The sequence below is a fragment of the Eulemur rufifrons genome, chromosome 13 (genome assembly GCF_041146395.1).
Source record: "Eulemur rufifrons isolate Redbay chromosome 13, OSU_ERuf_1, whole genome shotgun sequence".
Lineage (NCBI taxonomy): Eukaryota > Metazoa > Chordata > Mammalia > Primates > Lemuridae > Eulemur > Eulemur rufifrons.
This window is the reverse complement of record NC_090995.1, coordinates 1,440,625-1,462,796: the sequence shown is the minus strand read 5'-3', so window position 1 is coordinate 1,462,796 and position 22,172 is coordinate 1,440,625. Positions and strand designations below refer to the sequence as shown.

Genomic DNA, 22,172 nt, shown 5'->3' with positions numbered 1-22,172 from the left:
AGACCCTCAGTTCAAGGCTACAAAGCAAACTGAAGGCTGACATGAAGGACAGTACTAAAGACAGGGGTATTCAAAGAAAAGAAGTCATTATACCAAAAAGACACCTGTACTCGTGTGTTGATCGCAGCACCATTCACAACAGCAAAGGCACGGAAACAGCCGAAGTGTCCATCAGCAAATGACTGGATAAAGAAAATATGGAGCACACACACACACACACACACACACACAATGGGACACTATTCAGCCATAAAAAGGATGAAATCATGTCTTTTGCAGCAACATGGATGGAATTGGAGGCCATTATCTTAACTGAAACAACTCAAAATCATAAAGTCAAATACTGCATGTTCTCACTTCTAAGTGGGAGCTAAGTGATGTGCACATGTGGACATAGAGTGTGGAAGAGTCGATATTGGAGACTCAGAAGGGTGGGAAGATGGGAGAGGGGTGAGAGGTGAGACAATGCTTACTGGGCACAGTGCACAATATTCAGATGATGGTTACACTTAAGACCCAGACTTCACCACTATGCAGTATGTCCATGTAACAAAACTGCACTTGTACCCCTTAAACTCGTACATGTAAAAAAGAAAAAAGAAAAAGAAAAATGCAAGGATGAAAAAAAGACAAAGACAGGGGTATGGAGTCAAATATTCTTAGTGCTCCAGCCCCCTTCCTTTCCCACTCCACCCCCCGACTAAAGCAGCCAGTGACACACGCCACCCATCTTTCTGCCACACGCAAGAACGGAGAAAGACCACCCTCCACGGAGACCTGCAGACAAGCCCCCACATGTACGTGCACAGCGCTTCCAATCAGGTTTTTGTATCTCGTCCTTGAAAAAAAAGAATGCTTTCCATTTTCCTATAACCGCATATTATTGCAGTCATGCCACAGAAGGGCGGAAGGTTTGTCTGTTCTGTCCCGTTGAGGTATTCCCAGCACACAGAAAAATGCCAAATGCATGTTAGGTCCTCGATAAGTATTTATTGAATGAATTTGTGTATTTAAACCCTCATAAAGGCCCAGACATAAATACCCAGACACCTCAAAAATGTTATCACTGTATTCGCACAGTATCATTTCATATCAGTTACTGGCGAAGTCAGTCTCCCCAACAGCATCACACTTTGCAGCTAAATTCTACTTCATTACGCCTCAATTTTAAACTTAAAATTCACAATAGCCACCTTCTAAAACTTGCTGTTATTAATTTTTCTTTTATTATAAAAATAAATGGATCATATCGCTTTATATTTACTAGCATCTATTTTTTTTTAGTTCAGCTTATTATGGGGGTACCAAAGTTCAGGTTACATACGTTGCCCAGGTACCGCCCATCCCCCCGAGTCAGAGCTCCAAGCGTGCCCATTCCCCAGACAGTGCGCATTGCATCTATTTTTTTTTTGTTGTTTGTTTGTTTTTCAGCTCATTAAGGGGGTACAAAAGATCAGGCTATATACATTGCCCATGCCTCCCCATCCCCCCGGGTCTGAGCTTTAGTTATGTCCATTTCCTAGACAGTGCACATCACTCCAATCCCATTACTGGGCATCTACCCAGAAGAACAAAAGTCATTCTATAAAAAAGACACCTGCACCCGAATGTTTATAGCAGCACAATTCGCAATCGCAAAGATGTGGAAACAACCCAAATGCCCATCGATTCATGAATGGATTAGCAAAATGTGGTATATGTATACCATGGAATATTACTCAGCTATTAGAAATGATGGCGATATGGCATCTCTTTGGTTCTCCTGGAGTGAGCTGGAACCCATTCTATTAAGTGAAGTATCCCAAGAATGGAAAAACTTGCATCTATTTTTAAACGAAAGCACCAGAGATTTCATGGAAAGAGAGACTGAGTCCCGCTGCTGGAGGAACGAGCTGGAGGGTCCCTCTAGTGGCCTCGAAGAGCTAGCACAGTCCCCAAAGCGCCCTTCACTCCTCCGCGACAGAAACCTGGCAAGTACCGTCCTTCCGAGGCCGGGGACGCAGAGAGAAAGGCCATCTGGCTGCGCAGACACTGAAATGACTGCCCCCGGGGCCGCACAGCACGGCCACAGGGACACAGGCAAAGCCACGTCACACGGTGGGACGGGACACGTGAGCCAGCAGCAGTAATGCATAACTGAAGGAACAGAATCGCGGCTCTCCTTCCCTGTTCCCTTGTTACCTGTTACCCCCACTGTCCCCAAAACCTGCATGTCCGGACAAGCCCGCGTGTGCCACGTGGACCCTGCGCTTCACATTTACTGGGTCTGGAGCAGAGGTACTAATAAGGACGTCTTAAATCATTTTGTCTAAATATTTGACAGTTATAATCAAGCTAACTGCTAAATAAAATATCCTCCTACTGCGATTAAGTATGCTTCTATGACAACAAAATCAAAAATGTGGAAAGCTATGGGTTTTATACGGGTGAATATAGACAAAATACCAAAGACTGCTAAATTTAAATATTAGTACATATTAAATATTAGTGAGTATTCTGTGATGAGCAAGAATTGTTTGGATGAATAACAAAGACATCTCTAAGTTCTACATTTTAATTATTCTACAACATTTCTTTATCTTCTTCTATTTCTGCAAAATCAAGAAGCATGCTGTTATAATTTATGTTTTCACAAAACTTGCGTTCTAGTGATAGTAACGCCAAATTAGACTCCCCCTTCCCTAACTGGCTGTAATTTTTAGATAGCTCCTCATTATTTTCCATTTGGAATAACTTTGTTGAAGCGGTAGCAAGCGGAACTGTCAACAAAAGTCTTAAAGCCACACACACTTGGACTCAGATGAACCGTGAATTCTACTATCATATTCAGTCACTTTAATGGGATCGTCTAGGTTAATTTTTATAATATAAAATATGAGAAGAAATCACTATCACTTACATTGCAATATCTACTCTCTTAAAGCACTATCCAGGGCTTTGCATTATTTCTTAAATTTCATTTCTTTCCATTTTTTGAGCAATATAAAGAAAACTGAAAATAGCAGTCTGTTGTTCAATTTGTTTAAATCTCTATTTAAACAATGGCCAGAAAATAGTCCCCATGAGAAACTAGTGTCAGGACTATCTGTGTGCCCCCCCCCCCCAGGGCCTGATGCCGGGCTGGCACCCTGCACGCACCTCCCCTGCTAACCTCTCCAGAATCCTAGCTCCACTCCACCCTCTCACTAGGGGGGTAGTTTTCCTAGGTTGACACTTCCACAATTGTTTCCATCTGGAACACCGAATCGTGCCACTGTGTCCCGCGCTGATGTGGGGAAGTCCAGGACCATTTGGAATCCAGCTCCCTCCGCTGTGACCTGCCTGATTTGATTCTCAAAGCCTTTATAAATTCTTTTCCCAGATGTTTGCATGGTTTGGTTCTTTCTCATTATCCAGTTCTCTGCTGACCATTTATTTTTTTATTTTTTTATTTTTTGACAGAGTCTTGCTCTGTTGCCCGGGCTAGAGTGCCGTGGCGTCAGCCTAGCTCACAGCAACCTCAAACTCCTGGGCTCAAGCGATCCTCCTGCCTCAGCCTCCCGAGTACCTGGGACTACAGGCATGTGCCACCATGCCCAGATAATTTTTATATGTATATTTTTAGCTGTTCATATAATTTCTTTCTATTTTTAGTAGAGATGGGGGTCTCACTCTTGCTCAGGCTGGTCTCGAACTCCTAACCTCAAGCCATCCTCCCGCCTCGGCCTCCAGAGTGCTAGGATTACAGGCGTGAGCCACCGCACCCAGCCTCTGATGACCTTTTGAGGGACTTTTCCAGACCAGATCATCAAAAGAAGAAAACACACGTCACTCTGACATCACGATGTTTTGTTTTCATCCAAGTATTATTGCTATCTGATATTTTTTTACTTTGCTTATTTCTATATTATGTTTCCACTGAATAAACTATGAACTCTACAAGAATTTGTTTGGTTCCGAATCCCCAGTGCTTAGAATGGGCAGGTACTCAATAAAGTTTTATTGAATAAATGACCGAAAGCCTGTATGCAGTGGGGTAAAAATAGCCTTTTGACTATATTGCTAAATTATGTAAAACAGGATCATGTTGGGGAGCCCCGTCTTTGTCCTGGCGCTTAGATTTATTGCAGACGTGTTCTGGCCACAGCTAATGCTAACCCAGGAACCTTCAAACTTTAAATAAAACGTTTGAGCAGTTCAATGTATTTGTTAATTATGACAAAAGAGGATATTTTAGCCTCTTGCAAAAGCTAAAACCTTTGGCAAACATTCTCCTGTCTAGATATAAATTTCCTATCAGCTCATTCGGATACTTGAGGTACCTTTAGAAGCTAGCTTACCCTGTAAGTTTCATAAGAAGGAGCCTTCCTGAAATCAGGAGGATTCCCACTGAGGTTCTACTATGGTCAAGAAGGTCATCAGCCCCTTAAATATTTCAAATCCCAAACTATATCTCTTCCATGCTTTGTGTTACAGGACTTGGGATCCCAATGGAGATCTTGGTCAAGGTTGGACCAGGTTCAAAGGTCCTCCTCAAGTGTGGCTCTGCCTAAAGTTATCTTGTTAACTCTGGGAAACATCGAAAGACCTTGCATAGGAGCAAAAATTCAAGTTAGGTTCCAAATTTCATGGCAGAGTACCCCTCTACCATATAGTATCTGAAGAATGACTAATGAATATTTAAGTCAGTAACATTGTTGATTGGCACCACTTGAATCACTTATCAGAGTTCAACCACGCTTTCACTGTGATCTAGTATTTGCCAAAAGCGCGTAAGGAACTGGAATGTAGCACATAGTGTGAGCCAAGCTTTAAACCATCATTCTCTAGGTTTTCTCTGCTGTGCCCAGCATTAAATTACATCCACAGAAAACAATATCCTTGGGCAAATTATCTTTCTCCTCCTACAAAAATTAATATTTATTAAGAGTTAATGTTGTCATCTTGTTTCCAGTAGAGCAAGGAAGTGAGGAAGGCAGGACAGCAAAGTTTCTAAGGACACGGGCTTCAGCATCAGACAGCCCGGGTACCAGTCCAGGCTTTGCCATTCAGGAGCTGCATGGCCTTGGGTTTGTTATTTAAACTGTCTAAGCCATTGTCGCCCAATTACAACAGAACTTGTCCCCTAGGTTATTACGAGGATCAAACGAGGCAATGCATCTAACATTCTAGGCGTGGTCCTTGAGCATTTAAAAAATGTTAGCTATAATTATTATAAGCAAATGTCTATTTGAACATTTCCATATCTTTGCAAAATCTTGGCTGAAATTCATTATATTACATAAAATAATTTCCTCTTAGTGCTAACACAAAACTGTCTTTTCAAATACACTTGAGATTTTCCTTAATCATGTAGAGAGAAGCACATGACCAATTCATGTTTTCTTGTTCCTCATGTAGCTGGGCTATTCCATGAGACATCCCAGTATCTCTCCAATAAATTCTTTGTGCATACATAATTTGAGTCGGACTCCCATCACTTGAAATCAAAATAGTTATAATATATAGAAAATAATCCCTACAATGGACAGTTATTACAATAAGAAAAATGAGATCAAACAATTAAGTACCTAGCATATTACCTGGCATATAATACTTGCTAAAAAAATGGTACTTATTCATATTATCTAGAATATGCAGATATAAGTTCTAAGTCAGTTAATTAATAAACACAATTTTATTAGCTTACAAATCTTCTTTCTTCTTACAGTTCCAAACTTACTCAAAAGATTCTTTGATTTTGGACCTTGAAAGAATTATAAAATAAAATAAACGCTGTGAGTTAATTTTGCTACATATTATTGTATAAATCTAAGTGAGAGACTCTTGTACGGTGACAATCATAGAGAATAATGAAGCCCAGACCCCGTGATCCACAGTTTCTTACTTAATTCACTTGTTTAGGGGGAAAGTGGAAAAAGAATGCACTTAGCCAACATACACAGGAATAAATCTGACATGTTTAAATGCACAAAATATTCACTTGGCTGCACACACAGCAATGTTTACACAGCATAAAGAACGCAGTATGGCAAAGGAAAAACGGAATCGACATATACCTGCAGAGATACCACACTGACATTATCGAAATGGACGTGTCCGTTAGGCTCCGTGACAGCAGGATTTGCATAGCACGTGACACCATTGATAGCAGGTAACGTTTTAGGTTGATGGGTTTTTTCTTGAGGACCAAAGTCATCAGTATGGAAGTGGGTATGATCATTCTACATGGGAAAACAAAAAAAGGGTGAAGAGGTTATAAGAAGAAAAAAAAAACATGGCTCATACAGACAAGAAAATAGAGTTTATTGCTTGTCTCTCAGAAGAGAAAATGTTTATGTCTACTCTTTATGTAATGAAATCTTTTTAGATTTATAAATTTTCTCTCTCTTTAAATGTATTTTCATTTATTAGATTCTGTTGTTTCTGTTTTTTCATGTTAGGGTACATGTACTTTCTTATTCTGATGAATATTAATGGCATACAAATTATGCGCATTTGTTATTCACCATTAAATTGTTAGTACTTGCTCTAAATTCTACAACATGAATCAAGTATTTCTCTAATGCTTGTCAATATATTGACGCTTTTCTGTCTCCTCATATTCACAAGTCTAATAACTGGACTGTTCATATAATTTTAAGAATAAAATTCCTGCCTATATTTGCCTATATAAAGTAGCTTTAGGGATAAAACATCAAATGTTTAAAATAAAGTCCATTTACCTGACCATATGTCTTTAATAACATCTTAAGGATTCTTTCAAAAAAGAAAAGTAAGTAAAATCCACCAAACACAGCAGCTGCCTTCTCAACATAGTTGTCAATTTGGGGATTAAATCCAAATGCCTGAGGGAGCAAAGAAAAAGCAATTCAAGTAAAAGCAAGTAATTTAACTTGATTTCTGGAAAATAATACCATAATTTCTCAGTATACAATTTTCACCAAAATTCTAAGTCCATCTTCACATACAGGTAATATTAGAAATGTACCTGCCAAAATCATAAAACAAAAACTCTGAAATTTGAGTAAGCAAATTGTATGAGATGCCATAGAAATCTTATGACCAGAAGAAATTCCATTAAATAAAGCCAGCACAGGATCTTACAATTGCCTAACTATCACAGCACACTTACAGCAATGTCTGCCTTGAAAAAGTAAACTTTCAACACTAAAGAAGCAGAGCTGATTCCCATCTTTGGAAGATAATATGAGGTCTAGGCAATGAAGATCAATGAGATGATCACCTAAGTTCTCTAAAAGTAATACATTTGCCCGTGATACCCAGAGTCAAACTTTTAAAGCAAATATGGCGGGCCACTTGGGTTCCTGTTTTCCCAAGAGAGATCCTCTTGTACCTAGAGAATCCTGGTAAGTCCTAAAAAGATAAATAAACCAAGAACTAGGCCCAAGGGCAACAAAGAAAAGAGTGAAAATTGCCACCAATCTCTCTCTCTCTCTCTCTCTCTCACACACACACATACACACATATACACAACGAGAATGAAATAATCCTTTTGTCTTTAAACAAAAGGATTTTTTTAAAAGGATTTTTTTGTCCTTTAAGGCAAAAAACAAGAGTGAGAGTTTGAAGTTACAAACAGTCAAGGTGTCCCTAACAGACAAGAAACAAAACTTAAAAAAAAATAAAATTGGAGGATAGAGTACTCTGTGAAAAGCTACAACTTTACACCATTCCACGCGTTGAAAATCTCCCCTCTGAAGCAGAAGGGAGGCTGTCTGGGTTCTCACCCCGTGTCTGCCTCTGAGACCTCATGGCCACTTCTTCGTCTGAGCAACGTCTCTGTACCTGTTTGTATCGTGCAAAAATGGCATAAAAATACCTGCGCCATTGACCTAACACAGAGGTTACAAAAGTAAAATAACAAAAGGAAAAGACTTTTGCCAAAAAAATAAGTAACTCTCTATGGAAATTTGAGAGATTATTACAAAGACAGATTCTTGTTAACTGAATCTTTAACATTCTTGTTAAATGTATATTGCTACGTTTCCAATAAAACAGAAAACCTTAAAATCATAGATGTAGCATCTCCAACCCACATGCAGTATCAGTTTGTTTAATTTAATTTGACCCATAAAGCAGATGAGATAATAACTACATATACATAGAATACTGTATTATATTAAATATATTACACATATTTAATATAATATGGTTTTTTAACCAGAAAATCAGTAGTGTCATGCTACCTTTGTTACTAGCCGACGGTATGGCTATAATCAAGTCATTTTAATTTTTTTTCATCTCTACAATTGAGGGTTTGCAGTAGATATTCTCCCAGGCCCCTTCTAGACCAAATAATAATAATAATAATAAATCTACAGCTCTAAGAAGTTGTAGCCTCGTTTTCATATATAGCTTGAAAACTAAAAGAAGCTTTAGGGATAATTTTATGCAAATTATGAGATAAGGGTGGTACTCCTGAGATGCTGTGTTCCCTCTGGGGCTCGTCTCCCCCTCTGCGAGTGCCTTGTGGGCAGCGAGACAGCGTCCGTGTGTGGACAGATGTCTCCGGTTCCCCTTTGAGGCTTCCTTCTATTAATATCTCTTTCTCTCTTCCCTGCTCTTCAGCGTCCCCCCTCTCTTTTCCTCTCACTTATTTTCCTCCCTCTATTTCTCTCCCATATACGGCTACAATATATATTTGAACTAAAGCACACACATTATTTGTTGATTAATTGAATAGTGCACTGTAGTCAATGTCAGATCAATGATGCATTTATCAAAAGCAAAAAAAAGTACGTTGCTATTTATCAGCCTTCAACTGATTTTTTTCCACAGTCAAAAAAAATGAAAAGGTTTATCAGCCACACGCTCATTTATCCTCTAGTCTTCTATAGCTGCAGTAAATATATGACAGAATTCAGTGCCATATCTTAAATGAAGTATAAATTTGCATTAGACATTTGCAGCCAATTTGACAGTGCATGCTCTTTAGGAAAAATAAATAAATAATGAAGCAGTGGGCAGAAACATTAAATTTGCCAAATGCAAGGCAGAATAAAGTTTTAAGGCCTTCACAGGTGTCCCGGAACTGTCTGAGCAGTCCTGGCGCTGGCGACCTGGAATAGTAATTTTGTCTCTGACAGTGAGATCCACTGCAGCTTGGGCCGAGCCCGCACGATTGCTGTGATTCAGCTTTCTCTTCGCCAAAACGCTATAAACCAGACCATAAAATGCCGTGAGAATTATGGAGGCTGGAAATGTACAAAGTGCTAAAACACCCAAAAGAAACAATTATTCACAGAAACAAATAGCCAACCTCCTTACCTCTGGAATAAGTTGGAAAATGGCATTTGAAAAAAGAGTCCCAATAGCCAGCCCCACAAAATAGGTCAAGATCTTTGGGAAATAAGATTTCTTTATCAACGGAGTCAAAACCAATCCGAGGAGAGACGCCAGGTTAATAATTGTCACCGACAGGAATCCGTATCCCCAAACTGCGGGCGAGAGGGAGAAGAGAGAAGAAATCAATCCACGCAAAAGAGCCAGACGAAGCTTGGAACAAGCTTAAAAGCATCTTTAAAAGCTTCAGACAGACATCTTCTTTAGAACCACAAAATCTTCTCAGTGAAAATTACACAGAAAGCCGAGACCATCAATGTAGTATGGTAAGTATGGATAGTAACACCGCACAAATAGCACCACTGCCCATGTTTTAATCAGCCCTAAATCATCATCATGGGATTAAAGAGTTTTATAGTTTATAGGGAATTTGTCACCTAGAACAGTGACAAACAATCTGAGGTCCACAGTGCCAAGCCACCTAGTCTCCCCTGTGGCCCAAGGTCTAGTTAAAACTCAGGCTTCAGGAGGGACACAGAGGCCACGTGAGTTCCAGGGACAAGGAGTGAGATGACGGCGGAGCGCAGGGTGGAGATGGCTCAGGTGGGTTGGCTTCCAGGTGACCAGGGCTGCTGACTCCCGAGGACGGCACCTCCTGGGATTAGGCAGCGCCTCAGCCCCCCGCTGGCGCCTCCTGGGACCTGGGTCAGCCTCAGGCAGTGAGCACAGGGACCCAGGAGGGAGCGGCTGCGTGGCACAGCTGGCCCTGCCAAGCACAGATTAAAGCATGTCCCATGCGGAGGAGACGCTGGTGACCGACGGAGGTCGTACATCTTTCATCTCTCTCCACCCAGGGCCTGGTATCCAATAGGTGCTCAATAAGTGTTGCTTAGAGTGACATGAGCGAGTACCACCTTGAGCTCTAGAGCTAATGGCATGTGCGATCTATTGCCTTCGGGCCTCAATTTCCCCCTCTGGATCCTAGAGGAGTTGGTTTAAAGACAGAGCGGTGATGCAAGCGTAACACGCCCGGGACAGTCACCTGTGGCAGCGCAGGCGGAAACACAACATGGCCCCGGGAACGGCACGGCACGTGGCTTTGCCGTGGCCCCACACTCCGGCACAAAGTGCAGCGTGAGAGACGACAGCTGCCTCTGCATCGCCAGATCTTTAAAACACCCAGAAAACGTCTTTACATGTTGGGCCACTTTTCTCATCGGCACCAGCAGTGGAGAACACTAGTGACGCCTCATGCTCAGGGGACATTCGCCACGCGCCAGGCACCGTGCCACGCAGTGAACACGTGTCAACACACTGATCCTCACGAAGCCCCGGGAGATAGCACGACTCTTATTTCCCTACTATGGTTAAAGAAACCAAAGCATATGGTGTCCAATAAGCTGCCCAGGTCACGTGGATGGAGAGCTAGATTGCAAACCCGGACAGTGGGGCCCACTTTTTTTCAGCAATATGCTTCATTACTCCTGTAGCAGTAATCTAATTTTTTAAAAGCCCAAGCATTGTATTTTTTACAACGCTGTGAAAATTTTATCCTGAATTATACTTCATTAATACAAGATTGCTCACTATTATTCTCAGCCTAGCAATTGTCTACAAATAAACCAACTTTGCAAATGTTCATTAAGCCTAGGATTGGACCAAATCACGGTTCCAGCCAACAAGGAGTTTGCAACCTTCTGCTTTAGGAGCTGGGAAACGTGCACACACACACACACACACACACAAAGTAGCTTGTGCTAAGTACCAAATGCAAAGGACAGGTAATAAATAGTGCTGTGTCACCACAAGAATCATTACAGCACTGACCACGATGACTTTGCCTTCTCCAGGCACTTTCCTATCAGCGTTAGATCCTGACCGTGCCCTACGAAGTCACCCAACGGTCCACCTCATTCCCCTTTATGACCTTGTCATCTAAGACAATACTGCCTACTGCCTTCTCCGCTTGGAGAAGGTTCTCAGTCCCACACCTTCGTGGTGTATCTACGCGGACATTCCCTTGACACAATCCATCTTCTACCCCATCACTAGCCTGCGTGCACTCAGCCATGTGACAAATATCTCTCCAGCGTCATTTACCCCTTTTCAACATGGCCTGTCCCCACTGAGCTCTACACCTGCACACTTCGGGTTCTCTGTCTAGAAACACCTTTCTGTCCTCATCGCCTGAGAGACCGCTGCGTGGCTCTGCAGGCCAACTCAGAGATCTCCCCCAGGAAGCTTTGCCAGCTCCTCTCGATAGCGGTTCCTCCATCATCAAGACTCCCAGGGCTCTCTGTTTAACGCGAATTGGTCCTCTTACCATTTCCTGTGTGCTACAGTAATTTCATCACTTACGTATTTGTCTACATCATATAAACTGTGAGATTCTCAATAAGAGGGGCCATGTTTTATTCATCCCCGATGCCTAGAAAATTGCCCAGCAAATAGCACACATTCCTTGCTGAATGAGTTAATGAATGTCATGTTTCAAGGTGCAGCTCAGAACTCTTGTCAAAAGAAAAAAAAAAATACCAACCCATCTGCTTACTGGATCTTTCTAACCTTCCTTGCCCTTGTGCACTGCTGGGAGACCGTGGGAGTGTAAGCCATCACGACCCAGGCAGAAGGCACAGTCTCCCTTTCTTGCCTTGTTAGGAATGGAATATTATTCAGAAAAAAATGATCCACTTTTCCACTCAACTGGGGCACCAATGAATAAACTGGCATGAAAATATTCCTCGGACCTCTTCATCTACACATGGGACTTCCTCTAATGATCAGTTTCAGAGAGGGTCGCCTCTACTTCCATGTGAGCTCTGAAAAATCTTTAATAAATTTCTAAGGTGTATTAGTAACATAGCTAACATTTACTGAATGCCCACTATGTGTTAAGATTCTTCTAAGAATTTCATCTCTGTTCTGTTTTAACTCATTTGATTTTCACCACCACCCTATGAAATCGGTACAATTATTATTCCCATTTTACAGATGAGGAAACGTGGTTCTGTCATGATCCCCATTTTACAGATCTGCAAACAACCCTGACTTGCATTTCTACCCGGCCCCACTCAGATGGGGGCTGCAGAGAATGGTGGTTGGCTGTGCAAACTCTGGAGGGGAAGGATTTGTATTTGATCCCAGCTCTTCCCTTTATTGGCATCATCGGTTGGTTCTTTGACTTCACTAAGCTTCAGTTTTCTCTTATTTAAACTCTATTTCATAGAGTTTATACAAGAATAAAATAGAACCAATTAATGCCGCACTTGGAGTATAGCAAGTCTTCAATAAATGTTGTTTATTATTATTTCTTTAAAAGTCAGTAAGTAGATCATCATATAAATTTTAGCTCACTTAGTTGATTTTTCTTTCACTTACACAGTGAAATGAACAGCAAATAGGAAGCAGGAGCCCTGAGTTCTCCCCCTACCTCAGGTACTGTACCTACATGAGGCCACATAACCTCCCAGGAGCTTATGCTCCTATCACTGGTTGTATTCAGAGTTGGACAGTATGATCTTCAAGAATGCCTCAGATAAAACTCTATTATTCTTAACTGTTATCTGAAATAAACACTATTCTGTGACCTCATCCAAAAAATAAGGCAATTTTGAGTCATTCAATTATTGCTAAAATGTAATTAATTTTTCTCCTAGAGAATTTAATTTAGCATCAGTTTATTGCACTTGTCAATATGATTTTATAAAACACCTGAAAGGCAACTTCAAAAATAACAAAATATAAGGTCCCTGAGAAATTAGATTACTTTATCTGCCCACTGAAGTGTCTTCATAAAATTCGTGTATCATGACCCCCTTGGATTGCTTTTCGTTTTTTTATTACCTTGGATGAGTTAAGACTTGACTCTTTATTAAATGAACAGTTATATCAAGAATCAAGTGTATTTAGTTATTGTAAAAGTCATTTCTTTGTGGGAAAAGAGTAGGATTACACAGGGGCCCGGGACCAGGGTGAACCTATGAACACATATATAAGAAGAACAGAGACAAATTCTTCTCAATCTGTGCCAGGCACTGTTCTAGGCATTTACATACATCAACTCATTTGATAGCCCCAGCAAGTCAATAAAGAAGGTACTCTTACTATATTACACAGATGAGGTAACTGAGACAGAGAGATATTAAATAATCACACAGCTACACAAAAATAAAGCAATTAAGATATCACATCAAAAAGTCAATATAGAGTGAGACCCAGTCTCTACAAAAAACAGAAAAATTAGCCGGGCGTGGTGGCATGCGCCTGCAGTCCCAGCTACTCAGGAGGCTGAGGCAGGAGGATCGCTTCAGCCCAGGAGTTTGAGGCTGCAGTGAGCTACGACGATGCCATTGCACTCTAGCCAGGGTGACAAAGCAAAACTCTGTCTCAAAAAAAAAAAAAAAAAAGGCAATATATTGCCAAATTAAACATCTCAGCTAGGTGATAACAAGTACTCCACTAGTGTCCCTACTTCCCCAGAAATGGTTCCATATCTTCTCCCACCCTATCCCATCCCACTCCAGCCCCGTTTCAATTCCTAAGATAACACGCACCCTAAGAGGCATTTCTCTTTGTATTGGGTCCTCTGTCCAAATATTCAGTGGCTTTCTGATCCTTTAAAACTTAGAATTGTTGACTTTCCTGTTTTATGGCTTTGTAGTGTTGATCCTAGAGTTCTTTCTCTTGCTTCCTGCTTCTGATCTCCTGGTGATAAGATACTGCTGAAATAGAGTAACCTAGGCAATTGGGGTTAAAAATTACTGATACTTTTGAGTATCAGTAATTAACCTGCAGAGAGTAGAGGATTTGCTTTTTCTGAGGCCTAACTTCCTGGACCCAAGAATTCTGTACCAGTCAGATACATTTTATTTATGTAACAGACCTACCTAATAAGCCTAATCCAGCACCTAACTCTGTACCAGGTCACGTTCCAAGAACTTTACAAGCATGAAGTCATTTCATCCTCACAGCAGCCCTATGAGAAAAGCACTATTTTAGATGAGGAAACTGAGGCAGAAAGAGGTTATAGTCACGTGCCCGACATGGCCAGACAGTGACAGAGCTGGGATTTGAGCTCAGGTGAGCTGACTGCACTATGCTAGTAGTAAATGTTAGTATATTAAACAGGCTTGTAGGAATAGAAATATATTCTAGCAAAAAAATATTTGCTTGAACAACTAGCAATTGTTCAAATTGGCTATTATTTCAAAATTGAAATTATCCTTATTCACAAAATTGCTAATTGTAGTATAAATTACGCTTGGTGATTTCTATTCTTTGTGTCTATAAATACAGACCATAAATAAGAACACGGGTTCTGAAGCCAAGACAGCTTGGGGACAATCTGGGTCTACGACACACAAGTTGTGCAACTCAGAGCCAATGGGTCTAAACACCCGTACCTGGGTTTTCTGGGCTGTAAAATGGGAACAGCGGTGCCTGCATCATACAGTTGAATGAAGATTAAGTGAGTTAATGTGTGAAGTACTTGGAACGGTGCCTGTCACACAGCAAATACTACAAAAGAATTGGCTATTATCATTGTTATCTTTGTCATTGTTGCTATTCCTGTCATTCACATGTAGAGAGATCAAAGCGTACAGACACAAAGGAATCCAAAAGTAAGTAAAACAGGCACTTTCTTTGTTGACTCTCCCTTTTCTTCGCTCCCTTTCCTCTCTTTATCTGCACTCCTGTTAGATGAGCTCGCTCAGACCAGGTCTTTAAGGTCATCTCCACTCTGGCAGATCTCAGCCTCAGCCTCTGTCCTGGAGGCAACCTCCTCTCCAGACGTCTGCACACCGGCGCCTCCTGGACACCCCACTTGTGGGTTTATGTCAATGTCTCAAAGTGACGGTGTCAAAAATTACGGTCTTGGTCCCCAGCACGCCCCTGTTTCACAGCAGAAGGCCCTCCCCAGTCTTCTCCCTCCCAGGAAATGGGACAACCAACCGCCTCTCCCATCTGTCTGCCTCGAACCTTCACGCATCTTTCCTTCTCCCACATCCAACCCAGGGGCAAACTATTTTAGCATGATCTCCAGGGAGAAAACTCTTTCGCAGATTCGAATACATCTTGGCCCTCCCCTGCGCAGAACCCTACAAGCAGCCTCTCGCTAGTCAGAATAAAACCCCAATCCATTTACCACCCCCACCCCATGCTCCCCCATCTGGCCTCGGTCTCCCTCCAGGAATCACCTCCCTCCACCCTCCCTCCTGCTCGCCAGGCTCCAGACACAGCCTCCTGCTGCTCCTTGCTCAGGCCAAGCTACTGCCCAGCTCTGCTGGCTGCTCCCTCCCCCAAGAATGCTCCTCCCCCGGGGAAGACCTTGCCCTGGGTCTCTCCTCCTCCTCCTCACTCAGGGCTCTGCTCAGAGGGAATCTCATCAGCCGGGGCTCCCTGACCTACCTAAACTCACACCCACCCATCACCACCCTCTGCACCTTACCTGCTTTGTTGTCTTCATAGCACGCTTCACTCTGAAGCTGTATTATTTATTTGTTTGTTTGTTTAATGTTTATTATCTCTCTTCTTATTACATTATAAGCCCTAATAGAGCAGGGAATTTTTCTTCTTGTTCATTACCGACTCCTCGATGCACATAACAATGCTTGGGATGTTGCTCAATAAATATTTATTGAATAAATAAAAATTAAAACACCCACGTGGGGTAAGTTAACAGATCTAGGATACCAAGAAATTGCACATAATTGTCAAAGACCCCCTGAACAACTGGTTTATCTGGTTGGCGAAAGCACTGTTCTACGTGTTTAGGCATGTGAACACTCACTTCTGTTCTTATATTTCAAAATTTCTTTGCAGTAGATCATTTCTAAATGCAGTATATATGGCAATACTGTTATAGACATTTACAGTAGTTGCTGGCACTTTCTTTCACCTATGAAAATTAAAACAGGAAAAACTTGGCCCCTTAAGATTTAATCTAGAAGCATGCTCCTTCTCTTATCCCTTCACTGACAGCAGCAGATAAACTGACAAATTTTAAAAAAATATGATAAGCAAAAGGTAACAAAAATTAACTGATCAATTGTAAGCCAAATAGTTCATGTGCGAGCCAATACGCACAACATAAAATATATATTGCTTAATTATAATTTTGACTCCACAAATAGAACAACATAACTTGGGAAGCTTAAGTAAGTTATAATTCTTCTCATTCTAAATATTTTCAGAATATAAGTATTTTACCCAGGGGTTCTTTGCAGATGAATTAAAAGTAATAGAGCAGAAAAAGAGGCAGGTTAACTTCATTCCATGACTTTTCAAGTAAATGAGAGAAAGCGCTTCCAACGTACCTTCTGAATGACTTGGTTTTGTTTTGTGTTTGGGCCGATTCTCGCAAGGGTGAAAGTTCAGTTGCTGGACGACTGCTGGACAGATGACAGAGAAGTTTGAGACGGTTACTTGGGTGGTATTTGAAAAGCCATGAAGGGAAAAAATGTCTTCAGCCGATAAACACTGAAATAGAATAAACAAGGAACACGCATGTGTTACTATAGTAAAAGCAAGCAAAGATGCTACGAAGAGACACACCATTTCATCTAGACACACAGCAGTAATTCTTTATGCAAAAGCCCACTACAGAAATGTATGGACCTCTAAAATTGTAAGACAGTACACATCCCTTTAAATCTAAAAATAAAAACAGTAAAACAATCTTCTCAATCAACAGCCTACCTACAGCAGACAAAAAGATAAAAATTGGTTTGAGCATGTCCCGAGACTTTTTCGTAAATAAAAAAAAAAACACCAACAACATTCAAACAAAGGGTTTTAAGATGATTTTATATTTTCAGTCTTTAGTTTACTTTTTTCAGATCGCATGGATATATTGTGTGGGCTATTAGAGTGGCTATCTGTAGCTTTTCTTGTAGATCAACACCTGTCTCCTTACAGTTTCATAGTTAAGAAATTAATCCTTCTTCTATACTGCAATAATAATTCTGATATATAAAAGTTTTATTAAAATATGTCTTTAGCACAAAGTGCTGTTTGCTGAAATATTTATTATTCTCAATGATTATTATTTATTATTATAGCTTTTCTGTATTATATAAAGTTGGGCTATTTAGAAATTCATTAACTATTAATGAGGAATTGACTCTGCATTAGAAAAAAATCTCAGTGAAAGTAAATTTTTAAAAGTATCATTTTATTCTCGGGCACATTTTAACCATAAATTATCTTCTACATACTCCTTGCATTATTAGGGATATAAAATAATACTAATAAATGTCATAAGAATAATAGAGTGAGAAAAAGATCCATTCACTGAAATAGAAGAGTCTGTCTTTAATAAATGCAATTTATTTATTTATTTTTTTTTTTTTTTAATAAATGCAATTTAGAAACGTTCTTTGCACACTTCAGCCAATACCTAAATTCCACTAAGACCTTAGCTGGGTGCTATAGGCTGAATTATGTCCCCCACCAAATTCATATATTGAAGCCCTAATACCCAGTGTGATGGTACTTGGAGATGGGGCCTTTGGGAGGCAATTAGGGTTAGATGAGCTCATGAAGGTGGGGCCCTGGTCCACTGGGATTAGTGCCCTTACAGGAAGAGACACCAGCGGGCTTGCTCACTTGCTCTCTCTCTGCATATGAGGGTTCAACAAGAAGACGCCGACCCAACGAGAGAGCCCTCACCAGACAGCAGCCCTTCTGGTACCTTGGCCTTGGACTTCCAATCTTCAGAACTGTGGGGAATACATTTCTGTTGCTCAGGCCACTTAGGCTACGGTATTTTGTTATGGCAGCTTGAGCTGACTAATACACTATGAATGGTATTGAAAACTCAAAAGTTGACGTTCATTGTTGAACCATAAAAGCTACAATTCCCTTCACGACAAAAACAGTGAAATCAAAAGTATCAGATTTTGATACAAGATCACTACTATTTATAAAAGAAAAATTAAAAAAACATCAAATACACCAGGATGTGTGCAGCTGTCAAAAGCTAAGATTGCAATTACCTTACAGAAATTGCACACTTAGATTTTTTAATGTCCAAGTATGCACCTAAAGTTGTTCCTTATTCAGCCTGCTCTCTCGGTCGGGTCTATCATAATGAGGGCTGAGTCCGGCCCTGGAAGAGGAGACACCACTCTTGATGTTCTGTTAACAGTCTTCCCTGACCGAGAATAGGGAAAAATAACCTAACAGAGGCAGAAAGGAGCTCCATATCCAACTGGGCAAGGGAAAGTGGGTACAGTCGATTCATCACCGTGAAGATGTCCAGGAGCAGAACTGCTAGACTCAAAAATTACAGAGCTCATGTGGTTCAACAGGCCACTGCCTGGTTCCAGGAACAAACAGGGTGATCATACAGACACAAAGCAGTACTGTTTTCCTGCAAGGAAGTCTTAACCTCTTTGGACTTCAAGTTCTTCCAACTATAAAACGGGAGGAAGAGGATAAGCTGCCTGGAGTTAATCTCCAACGACTATCAGAATTAACATTCTGAGATAATACTTGACGACCATGAAGCAATCTTTCAGGCTCAAACTGTAACCCCTTCCTGAACCAGGAAGTCCACTTGCTAAGGCACAGTCAGCATTTCTGATGAAGTAAAATACAGACTAACAGAAAGAGTATAGGATCACACACGGCAGGGTAAGTGTTGCTTAGCCAAACTTCATCCCCAGTTATGCGTTATACGTCTCAGGCATGTGTATTCTGGATCACAATGTGAAACTTACTGCTTCTTGTGAATGACAGTCAAGAGTTTGAAATGTCACTGCCCTTAAAGATGCCTGAATTGCCCCCTGTGCATCACTAAAGACACTCTCCCACATACCATTAGAAAAAGGAAACAGTGCAGTCAAATAAATATATGTACAATGTATTTAATAAATATTTAAAATTTAATTATTAATAAATTTAAAAAATAATAAATGCATAATATGTACAATATCGGATAGCTTAGAGTCCTGATGATTTGTGCAACATTTTTGTAGAAATTTTAGCCGGACAGGTAGTCATGAATCAGCAGGAAGAACATGAAGATGCAGAGATGACAAAGCACAAAGTCTCACCTGGTGGTAAGAGAAGGAGAGCAGAATACTAACAGTGAGACAAAGCTAACTGGACGAGTCTGATTTATTTAAACTAGCTGTCTACCAGCAAACAGAATGCACATAATTTTGCACAGCAGCCTGTTCTGGCTTCAAACAATCTTGATATTTATTATCCTTTGATTTAACAAAGTTGAGCCCAAAACAAAAGAAAGCAGTTGTCTAAGAAAGGGTGGCGTCTCCCAGAGCAGGGACAAACAGGATGGGAGCCGGGTGCCTGAACAGTGGCGCCAACAATGGCAGCAAAGCCAGCCGAACCGCTGCCGAGGAGGAAGCTCACTCTCCCAAGGACACCCTTTCACCTCCAAAACAATGAATAAATAAATTGCGGAAATCGAAGGATCATCAAGAGCTCCTCGGAAAACAACTCTGGATGATTATACTGAATGGCATGAGCCTTAATGATACTCCATGTGTTTTCTTCTTTTCATCTGTTTGTTTTTATGACACTGCTGTTGTCAAGAGCTCGGCCTGATGTTTGCTGTGGCCTTTTAGGTTCGCACTATCGGAGGCAAATCTCGCCAGCAGACGCCCCAGGGCCCGTGGGTTGATGTTTTTCTAAGTTTTGGGTTAAATCTCTATTTGCTAGTCCCTTGCACAGCAAGTGGATCTCACACGTGCCTTATATACATCAAACAGCAAAGCAAAGTGGCGGGAGGGCCAAGGGGGCTTAGCCGCGTGGCACAAGCGAGACCCCACATCTCACTCGGAATCACGTTAGCAAACAGGGCTGTGCATTTCTGCTCCTGCTCCCCTGCTCCTGCTCCCCCATTCCTTCTTCCTCGCCAGTTCTGACAAGGCAGAACTTCCTCTGCTTCTTTCCCAAACGTGTCTTCGTGAGAAAGCTGGGGCTGAACGGAGGGGACAGGGGCAGGCGAGAGACCAGAGCGAGCTCCTCCCTCCACACTTCATGCAGTTGAGGTTCTGCCTAAACAAACGCCAGGAAGCACGGTGAGGGTGGAGAGATTGCATGGTTTCCTCGCTGACAAAGAGCCTCTACTCGGGCTCCTCTGAGCCCAAGCCCCGACCTGGGCATTGCAGGGAGCAAAGGCTCTTGTTCCCCCTACGGGTTTGCTGAAAATCACTGACATGAGACGGATGGATTAGTAGGAGGAAAAAGACAGAAATTTATTTTACTTAACATGCATACACAGGAACCCTCAGAATGAAGATTCAATTCTCCAATGAGGCACAGAGGTTTTAAAGACTGGGGGCTTGACGTGGAAAAACAAGTTTTGGGGAGGGCAGAAGGAAGAGGCTTGACTAGCCAGCAAAGGTGGTCTTGTCACGTAGGGGAACCCTCACAGCAGCCCCCAAGAGATACTAGATGGTAAATGTTCCTTTTCAGAACTTTAAACGTGTCAGACTCTCAATTACTGATCTTTCCTGCATCAGGCGAGGATAGATCTGGCTGCACTGATGCAGATGACCTGCAGAGGTCAATTTCCCCGACTAAGGCATCTCTGCGGAGTCACTTCTATCTGGGAGACTCACGACAGCTGTCCCAAAATGTCACAGCAAGTGTCACGGCAGGTGGTCCTGGGGACAAACCGAGCGGCACATGGAGAGTCGGAGAATCAATGTTTATTCGCCGGTGGGCTCAGAGGGGTCTCGCCACCAAATGCTTAGCCCCGCCTACCGGGTTTTCCCCACTTTCATTAGGTTGGGGTGGTCCGAGGGGTGGGGTCTCGGGTGGCTGATGCGATTGCAGAAGCCAAGTGACAGGTTAGTATTAGGTTGACGAGGGTCTTCCTTATCAAACCCATGTCAAAGAAATATATATTAGGGAGTAAAATATTCCTAATTTCCCCCTTCACCCCTCGGAGGGGGGCCTGCACCCCCTGTGTTGGCCAGAGTCCCGCTAAGGCAGTTTCAAGAGAATCCCCCACCCTTGATAAGTGACCACCCTCGGCATCTGATCGCCTGGCATGGTCTGGCCGTTTGGCCCCTCCAGGTCTCATGGTGACATTCCAGCCCAGTGCTGGCGGTGGGGCAGGTGACTGACTGGGTCACAGGGCTGGATCCCTCATGGATGGCTGGGTGCCACCCCACTGCTGTCATGGGGGAGTTCCTCTGTGTTGGCTCCCCTGAGAGCTGGCTGTTTAAAGCAGCCTGGCACCACGTCCTCCCTTCACGGTCCCCTCTGGCCAGGTGACATGCGCCGCCCCTTCCCCTTCCGCCTTGACTGGAAGTTCCCTGGAGCTGTCACCGGAAGCAGGTGCCACTACAGCCTGCAGAACCGTGAGCCAATAAATCCCTTTTCTTTATAACTTACCCAACCGCAGGTATTTTCCTTGTAGCAACACAAACAGACTCGCACACCCCCCCCCCACCGTTGATATTTCCCCTTAGTAATTTTCCATTCACTGACCCCACTTTGATCCTTGCCTATAGATCCCGACTTGTCCAAGCTACATTCCAAATTGAGCCCAGTTCTCCACTGAGGTCTCTTTCCCCCTTGTGACAGTTAACTGCCTGTCAGCTTGTCTAGCCACTGCGTGTCCAGATTAAACATTATTTCCAGGGCTGTCTGTGAGGGTGTTTCTTGGTAAGATTAGCATTTGAATCCATGGACTCAGTAGAGCAGATTGCCCTCTTCAGTTTGCGGCCAAAGAAGAGCAAAAAGACAAAGGAAGGAAGAATTTGCCCCATTTTTCCTACCCACTGCTTGAACTGAGACACCTCATTTCATTTCCTCTGGCCCTGGCTCTAAGACTTACACCACTGGCTCGCTTGGTTCTCAGAGCCTGGGACTAGAACTAAATGACACCACCGGGCCTTCCCGGGTCT

General features: G+C 42.1%; 1 protein-coding gene across 1 annotated transcript in view; it reads right to left on the bottom strand.

Annotated features, from left to right (window-relative positions):
• Positions 1-22,172, bottom strand: part of SLC39A8 (solute carrier family 39 member 8) — a 70,967-nt gene that overhangs the window by 28,734 nt on the left and 20,061 nt on the right. The window contains exons 2-5 of the mRNA XM_069485467.1: positions 16,602-16,764; positions 9,271-9,440; positions 6,705-6,827; positions 6,039-6,203 (exon numbers count right to left, since the gene is read on the bottom strand). Of these exons, the coding sequence (XP_069341568.1) occupies positions 6,039-6,203; positions 6,705-6,827; positions 9,271-9,440; positions 16,602-16,764 (621 nt within the window). The remainder of the gene's footprint in view (positions 1-6,038; positions 6,204-6,704; positions 6,828-9,270; positions 9,441-16,601; positions 16,765-22,172) is intronic.